This window comes from Macadamia integrifolia, unplaced genomic scaffold (genome assembly GCF_013358625.1).
Source record: "Macadamia integrifolia cultivar HAES 741 unplaced genomic scaffold, SCU_Mint_v3 scaffold_176A, whole genome shotgun sequence".
In the NCBI taxonomy this organism is placed as follows: domain Eukaryota; kingdom Viridiplantae; phylum Streptophyta; class Magnoliopsida; order Proteales; family Proteaceae; genus Macadamia; species Macadamia integrifolia.
The window spans coordinates 94,387-103,663 of NW_024870630.1; the positions used below are offsets into that span (position 1 = coordinate 94,387).

At 40.2% G+C, this 9,277-nt stretch overlaps 1 protein-coding gene across 1 annotated transcript; it reads left to right on the forward strand.

The window, feature by feature from the left end:
- Window positions 1-7,171: 7,171 nt before the first annotated feature.
- On the forward strand, window positions 7,172-8,815 carry LOC122071041 (cysteine--tRNA ligase 2, cytoplasmic-like). Its single transcript, XM_042635307.1, has 3 exons — window positions 7,172-7,434; window positions 7,560-7,679; window positions 8,063-8,815. The coding sequence occupies exons 1-3, from the start codon at window positions 7,345-7,347 to the stop codon at window positions 8,327-8,329; spliced, it is 477 nt and encodes a 158-aa protein (XP_042491241.1). The 5' UTR covers window positions 7,172-7,344; the 3' UTR covers window positions 8,330-8,815.
- Window positions 8,816-9,277: the final 462 nt, after the last annotated feature.

The window sequence follows — 9,277 nt, forward strand, 5'->3', positions numbered from 1 at the left end:
ACTCGAACTCCTCCTACTTCCATAAATCCCTTAAAGCTAGAACCAACCTCAACTCCATTCCCCTCCTCATTGATAGCAATGTATACTCCTTAAGTTCCCCTACTACCATCAAAATGGAATGCGAGTCCTACTTCAAGGGCATCTTTTGCCCCCTGCCATGTCGTTCTTCTCCCCCATCCCCTCTCCTCCTTAACAAATTCATCCCTAACCATCTCATTCCTTCCCTGCAATCCATGCCCTCCGATCTGGAAATCCAGGAGGCCATCCACTCCCACAAATCTAGCAAAGCTCCTAGCCCTGATGGGTTCAGTATGGAGTTCTTCTCCTCTTGTTAGGACATCATTGGCGATGATCTCACCAAAGCCATCAAGAGCTTCTTCTTCAACCCTTCTCCAATCAGTCGTATCAGTCACACCTTCCTTTGCCTCATTCCTAAAGAAAGAAGGTGCCTCCACTCTATCCGACTTTAGAGCCATCTCTCTGTGTAACCTCTTGTACAAGTGCATTGCCAAAGTCCTTGCCAACCGCATTCAGAGAGTCATTGATTCCCTTGTTAGTGCGAATCAATTGGCCTTTATAGCTAGTCGTAGCATCTATGACAACATCATTCTCTGCCATGAGATAGTTCAGGGTTTCGATAGAAAATCCCACTCCTTTACCGCCCTCTTCAAGATTGACATTCATAAGGATTTTGACTCCATCAGATGAGACTTCATTTCTAAAGTCCTCCTTTCTAAGTCCTTTCCCCCATCCTTTGTTCATTGGATCCATGCTTGAATCTCCTCCCCCAAATTCTCGCTCCTCGTGAATGGTTCCCCGGTTGGATTCTTCTCCTCTTCTGTTGGCATTTGTTAGGGCTATCCCCTCTCCCCCTTCCTTTTCTGTCTTTCCGTCGAGGTCCTCTCCAGATTCATTCAATCCCAGACTGATAATCTGCTCGTCTCCCCCATCCCCAAATGCAAAGCTTCCAATATAACCCACTTAACTTTTGTTGATGATCTTATGATTTTCTCTAAAGCTGATGAGAGCTCCATTTCTTCCATCATGGCTTCCCTCCATCTTTTCGAATCTCTCTCGGGCCTCCACATCAATCTGCTCAAGTCCCGTCTCTTCCTTACTGGTGTCTCTGATTCTTCTAAAGCTCGTCTCCTTGAGTTCACTGGCTTCTCAACGGCTCTCTTTCTTTGAAATACCTTGGCCTCCCCCTCATCTCCTTTAGGCTTATTGCTAACCACTGTGCCCCTATTCTTTTTCAAATTCGCAAGTTGCTCCAGCTTTGGAAAGACAAGCTGTTGTTTTACGCGGGTCGCCTAGTTCTCATCCGATCAGTTCTCCAATCATCCTAATGTTTTCTGGTCTAGAGTCTTCCAACTTCCCAAATTCATTGAATCCCTCTTCTGCTCCTTGTGGAAGGGTTCCGATTCTTCCAAATTTCTCCACCCCATCTGCTGGTTCTCCGTTTGCCTTCCCAAAAGCGAAGGAGGCCTTGGCAATAGGCATATCAAGGATGTCAATTCAGCGGCCATCCTCAAGTCCTAGAAATTGGTCTCCAAACACCCCGGAATCTGGGTGTCTTGGGTCTACTATTCCCTCCTTTGCAATGACTCCCTCTGGACTTATCACATCAATCCCAACTCCTCTTAGGTGGCGCAAGATCCTCCTTGCTAAACCTCTTGCCTCAACTGCCATCAAATCTATTATCGGTGATAGGGTTAATACCTCCTTCTGGCCGGACAACTGGCATCCAGCTATAGTGCTTTCCCTCATTGTGAGCCACAGAGTGGTCTACTCTGGTATTCTTAAAGCTGCATTAATCTCCTCGATCATCTCCAATGGCTCATGGTCCATCCCTAATATTCCCTCTCTTTCCTGCATCCATCATTCCATCAACTCCATTCCTCCCCCCTCTTTTGGTGCTGATAGAATTATCTGGTCCATTTCCCCCTCGGGCCACTTCTCCTCCTCGGCTTGGAACCACTCCCGATCCCCCAACCCAATTGCCCCTTGGCGTAAGGTTATCTAGTTCTACGTCCACATCCCTCGCCACAGCCTTACTGTCTAGAGAACTCTCTCCAATTGCCTCCCCACCCAATCCTTCCTCATCTACCGCCATATTTCGGTTTTCCCGGCTTGATGCTTGTGTTGAAATGGTATGGAAGATGCCAACTATCTTTTCTTTGATTGCCTCTTCACTTCTCGTATTTGGAAGTATGTCCTCTCCAAATGCTGGCCTGCTCGGAGACTTCCCCTTCCTCTTTAGAGAGAGTGGAATTGGATTGATGTGATCTTCTCCGTAATTCTATTTGTGCCGCTGCCGGTAAGATGGCGTTCGGGGCTATTATCTCCCATGTTTGGTTAGAGCGCAATCTTCGTAGATGGACTTCTAACTCTAAATCTTTTGATAAAATTTGGAAGGCCATCTACTTTGAGGTCTCCTCCAAGCTTACCTCTATCCCCTATAGGACTGTTATGAACAAGGATTAAAGTATCGATATCGGTCGCCGTATCGGTGGGCCAAAATTAAGATACATATTGGAGGGTATCGTATCGCATTGGAGATACGCTAAGATATGTTAAAGATACGCACATAAATGGATAGGAAACACTTTTTTATACACTTTTGGATAAAAATTTTATTAAAAAAAGCTATTAATAACATGTATTATGCATAAACACTAAATTGAGGGTAGGTTTGTAGTTGTCCCATAGAAGGAAAATCCTTGTTCCCAACCTTGATTTCCACTTTAGTTATCGAGAAATATGGCTGGTAGCAACTTTGGAACAAAAACCCCTCAAAAATTCGTGTTTTTTCTGAAATATGATCCAACTTGACCATTATATGACCGTAGCGCATTGTATCGGTACGTATCGTTCCGTATCGGTATGTATCGGTCATACCGATATGCACCGATACATTCCGAAATGTACATTTCACTCGATTTTATTTTTTTTCATAGAGTATCGGTGCGTATCGGTGTGTATCGTATCGTATCGGTATTGTATCGGTGCGTATCGGTATGTATCGTAGGATACATATCGATACGAAAGGGTTTTAAAAATTCCATGTGTCGTATTGGTAAGGGCCGACACAGATATGTATCGGCCGATACGGTACGATACGTACCGATACTTAAAACCATGGTTACGGATTCCCCTATAAACAGGCTTATTGTTTTTTCTTGGGGTCTCCATCATTCTATTTTATGCTCCCCTATCCCCGCCCAGTAGGACTATCATTCGGCTCCTTTGGTTTGTATATCCCCCTTCTTTTCCCTGTATATTCAGTTGCAACTTTTAGAGCTACTACCACCCGCTTCCTCAGTTTCTTATGGGGGTCTTGATTCCCATTAAGTGTATTGCTTTCTTGTCCAAGGCAGTGGGTGCACTCTTTGGATTCTTAAAACGAATGGGTACTCCAAAGTGAATGAAAACTTGACCAAGGATCTACCATAGGGGAAGTGGCTGTTGTGATGCTTCCCACCAGTGTAAACCATGTGGCGGATAAGAAGATAAGGCAGGTTGATATTGACTTTGGCACAAATACAGTAGGTGATGTAGGCTTGAAATGGGCTGATTTCATCTCTATATCCAATTTTGGGCAAAATGTTGTATGAGACAATGTGAGCCACTGTGAGATAATTTCCCTTGTATTTGTGCGTACCCCTGTAGTCTTTCATAATGGTCTGGTACACAACCTCTTGGTCCATGAACTCAGAATGGTCAGTCCTTGAAACTAGGTATTTTTGGTGTCCAGTAGATTTTACAACCAAAATTTATCCCAACTCCCTAATCCCAAAATCAATAGGGACCCCTTTCACTAGGCTTTTGATCCTAATGGAGTTTTCACATTCTTCCACACGAAGATTATAGTGACACATGTTCACTAATTTTGGATAGTACTTGAATCCACACTGCAAGATGCTACCCCAACCTAAAACTCCAAAATACTCTACAAAAGCAAATGTGGAAAGAGCGGTGGTATCAATATCTCTACCTAGTTCGACATTTCCTTTGATCATACAATTCCCAGCACTTTTGTGCTTCCTCAGAGGTGAATCATTGGCAGTTTTCTGAATTAGGGGTAGGTCTGTTCTTTCCTTTGTCAGCTACACTCTTCCTTGAAGCCATTTGAGGGTTTGGAGAGGAAAAGAGAAAGAGAGGATGATTTAAGGCTTTGGAAGAGGAGGGAAAGGAGTTTCTAGGGTTTAGAAATGAAAATAGTGGGAGAAAAGATATAATAGCTCGAAAATCCCTTAGGAAGGGTTTAAATAGAGCCATTCCAAAAAGCCCTGTTTGGCATTTTCCGACGGTGCCGATAACTACCAGTTCCTTGTGGTAGTTACCTGTAGACCAAAAAAATTTCTTTATACTTGATGGACATGTTATTATGTGGTCTACACTTACAGTAAATCATAAAAATCAGGCAATGGGGTTGCATATACCTAATTCCTTTCTTAGGATGCAAAATCTCTCTTCACTTGGAGGTTTTGTGAAAATGTCTGCAAGATGCTTCTCTGTTTTAATGTATTCGAGAGTCACATCACCATTTGTATTGTGTCTTGCAGGAAATGATGTCTGATAGCTATGTGCTTTGCCCTTGAGTGCAAATTTGGATTTTTTCTTAAATTGCAGCACTGGTGTTATCACACATGATTGGACATGGATCAAACTTTATTCCAAGGTCTTGGAGAGTTTGTTTCATTTAGAGAATTTGGGCACATCTACCAGCCACAACATACTCGGCTTCAGTAGTGGATAATGCCACAAAATTTTGTTTTTTGTAAACCAAGAAACAAGGCAAAAGCCAAGAAAATGACAAGTACCACTGATACTTTTTCTGTTAATATGGAAGCCATAAAATTCATCTTCTGAGAAGCTTACTAAGTCCAAGGTTTGGTTTTGAGGATACCATAATCCAACATCAGAAGTGCTTTTAAGATATTTAAAAATCCTATTAACAACTGTGAGGTGTGATTTCTTGAGATTGATCTGAAAGTCCTGATTTTTATGATTTCTTGTTATTGACCTCAAGGTACTTGTCATTTTCTTGGCTCTTGCCTTGTTTCTTGGTTTAGCAAGAAGCAAAATTCTGTGGCATTATCCACTATTGAAGCCGAATATGTTGTGGTTGGTAGATGTTGTGCCCAAATTCTGTGGATGAAACAAACTCTCCAAGACCTAGAATAAAGTCTGATTCATGTCCAATCATTTGTGATAATGCTAGTGTTATTAATTTAAGCAAGAATTCAATTTTGCACTCAAAAGCAAAGCACATAGATATAAGACACCATTTTTTACCAGACACCATACAAAATGGTGATGTGACTCTTGAATACATTGAAACCAAGAAGTAGCTCACAGACATTTTCACAAAACTCCCAAGTGAAGGGAGATTTTGCAACCTAAGAAAGGAATTGGGGATATGCAACCCCTTTTCTTATTTTTATGATTCACTATGATTGTAGACCACATGATAACATGTCCATAAAAAATAAAATGAAATTTTAAACAAAATAATTTTTTTTGGTCTACTGGGAACTACAGCCAGGAACCGGTAGCTACTGAAAATGCCGAATAGGTCTTTTCAGATGGACTCTATTTAAGCCCTTCTTTGGGATTTTTTGAGCTATTATTTCTTTTCTCCCTCTATTTTCGTATCTAAACCCTAGAAACTCCTTTCTCTCCTCTTCCAAACCCTTGAATCATCCTCTCTTGCACTCTTCCTCTCAACCTCAAATGGCATTAAGGAAGAGTGTGGCTGACAAAAGCAAGAAGAGACCTGCCCCTGATTCTGAAGAGACCAACCCCTCTGCTTCCATCACAGATCTCAGAAAACTTACCATTCGGATTGCCACCAAAATATGTCAGAGCGGGTCAATCTTCAAGACGGGAATTCGAGACAAACTTAACAATTATTACCATCAATTTAAGAGCATTTATTGGGCATTTGAGTGAAGATGTTTAAGTAATATAATTGAGTTCGAAGCTTTGCATTTGTGCATCTCCTTCAAAGAGGAACTCAAGCATTCTCAGACAAGTCTTCCACACCATTTGGCATTTTTTGTGAAGACTTAATCAGGTGCATTCATTCTTATATTGCTTATCTGCATATTCATATCGCGCACCATTCCAAGGTGACCCACAACCTTTATTCCAGTTGAACTTCTATTTAGTCCAAGAGTTGGTTAACTTTAGTACAGGACTATTGTGTTTACATTCTTCTAGATTGTACTTAGATTGATGTATAGGATCCTCTAATCCTTAAAAGAGTTGTAAGGTTCCTCTCAACCTGTAAAGAGATTTGGAAAGTCCCTCTCTAACTGTGAAGGAGATATTGTAAAAGATCTTCTTATCTTGTAAAATGATATTGTAAAAGTTTTCCTCCCTATCGACTGTACTGAAAGGGAAGAGCTAGTGGAATTTCTTACAAGTGGATCTTGTAGGAAGTGGACTATAGACTCGGATCGAGTCAAACCACTATAAATCCTGTTGTTGATTGTGATTGTTTCTATCTTTATATTTCACATTTTCAATTACAATAACACTTAATTTTCAAAAGGTGAGAAGTTTTTAAATTCACTAGTATAACCTATTCACCCCCCTCCAAATGTTGTTTAACTCTCATATATAAGTTAGGGTATTAGAGACTGAGGTCTGCACTGAGCCAATCCTTTGTTTCCACTGCTGGAAATGTTGTGAATAGCTCAACAATCTAAAGGGAATAAAATCTTATATGTACCCTCATAGGTTGGTTCTTAAAGAATTACCATATATGGGCCCTTACCCCATATCTGGTCTTGTTGATGTTTTGTCGTAGTGCTGTATTCCTCTTCTCTCCATCTATAAAATTTTGGTTACTTACCTGGCGCCTGGGGGGCGGGGGAATGCCATGTCTTGAACTGTTTACTGCCAACTGATTAATTGGCTATCTAGAAAGAGAATTTTGCTTGTCACTTTACTGGACTGCTTTGATCTTGCCAATTAATCTGCCGTGTGGGATCTCTTTCTAGGTGGCTCAACTGTCTTCCCTACCCCATGCACAAAGATGCATGGGGAATTTTTCCCTACAAACTCATTTTTTGAGTGAACTGCAAACTAGTATTATGCACTTTTCCTTTTATAATTTTTAGTATTATGCAATTACTCTACTTAAATCCATACTTGTGAACAATTGTCTGAAGGTATTTTTAATGACACTAGGCTTTGCACAACTGTGAAGTGGCTTTATCTCCATTTCGAGAAGGGAATCTCACAGATGTCGCAGCACAAAATTCCCAAAGAGAGCGTATCACTCCTGAGGCACAAAAATGCATCGACGAGTTACGCAATGATTTTGAGGCCAAAATGGCTGATGACCTGCATGTTGCTGAGATATTGAATGGAGCTCTAAAGGGATCCCTAACATTCATTAACAGTTCTTTGGGTTCGCTCAAGGTATCATTCTTACCACGTATTTTCTGTGTGTTCCCGACCTGACTGTGTATTGTGTGTTCAGTTCTCATGGAACCTCAAAGTTCTAATTTCAACAGCCTTTGTAATTACTTGATTTTCTTTGTCAGAAAAAGCAAAAGCAGCAGAAAAAACAACCATCACCCATTCAGTCTCTTATTGAAGTGGAGAAAGAAGTGAAGAAGATTTTGGATGATCTGGGATTGTTGTCCCCTAAAACTTGTTCTGAGGTAATAACATTGTTCTGTGTGGTTTGGAACTGATCTAGAATGAATCATGGATGAGTTGCAATGGCTCTAGAAAAACTTTTAATCTCAAAGAGCAAACATATTAACAATCCTTGGGGATACAATGGCTATACATTGTAAAGGTTCTACAATAATCTCAGAAATCAGTTGCCTTAGGATTAATGGATATAGAGTACGATTCAACATTCAACCTGTTTCGTAATTGAACAGGTTAACAGGTCGATGTAGATCTATCCTATTTCTTTTGGTTTCCTGTTTGCCTTGGTGGCATTATGTGTTACTCTATTCCCCTTCTTGGCAATGGGGTTGCTATCCATTCTCCTGAATGAAATTCCTTCATTGAAATTGTAATTTTCAACTTGCAGGTTTTGCAGGAGTTGAAGGAGAAGGCTCTCATTAGAGCAGGAATGAAAGAGGAAGATGTGTTGCTTATGATTGAGGAAAGAGCTAAGGCAAGGAAAGAGAGAAATTTTGAGAGGAGTGATCAAATCAGGGATCAGTTGCATGCCAAGGGCATTTATCCTGAAGATGAGGGTGCAGTAACGACATGGTGGCCTTGTGTTCCTCCTGAAGATCCAAAGAGTGAAGATCCAATGTGTACTTCAACTCATACAGTCCAAAGCGTATCTTAGACCGGTGCCATGGAAAATCACCCACTGCTTTAGGGAAGGAAATCTGATTGCTAATTTCTTGGCAAGGACACTGCGAAAACAAGAATTTCATCTGATACTTCTTTCCCTTTGCATATCCGTGATGAGATTTCTATTGATGCTACCTCTAGATTGAAATTTACATTTCTATCTAGATAATTTTTAGGAATCAGTTTCTCTAATGGGGAAGCCGGGACCAAATTGCGAGGGGGGTTATTTTTTGGTAGACGGACAAATTTTTTTTATTTATTTTTGATAGAGAAAGGAAGAAAATGCATTGAAGACAAAGTTGTAACATCAATGTTCTCAAGCGAGGGTCGGCTGTTAATTAGTTTTGTCTAACATGACAAAGAAAGCTAATTTTTTTTTGTCAGTGGTACAAATCTTTTGTGTGTCTTAGCCAAAAATGGCTGTGAACAAATATTATGTACATCCAAAAATAATGGGATAGCGCTCCATTTTAGCGGACCGATTTGTAATTTTTTTTTTAATTTTATAATCAAGTAAAAATCATTAAAATATTTGAAATTATCAAAATCTGAAAGAGTAATTCTAGTTTCGGCATCATAGTTTTGGTGGACAAAAATTTGAGAATATGGACCAATTCGGTGGTAGGACTGAGCCAAAAAAATAGTGCAGGGTATGATGTAAAAAACATTCGAAAAAGATGAAATGATGCTAAGGCCACTCTTCAAATTCAAATGTTCCAATTCAAATGTTCCAAATCTTTTAGGCCACTCTAAATTTTCACCTCCTACCCTCCTAGATTGCGAGCTTGCTTTAATCCATAAACATAATAACTCCATGATAGTGCTTCAATAATTCTTCCTATCATCAAATACACGTGTAATTTCATTGGTAGATATAAATAAAAATTTTTGAGTGATTTGCATCAATCTCCCCTGGTGTTTGTCGATATTACATCATCCT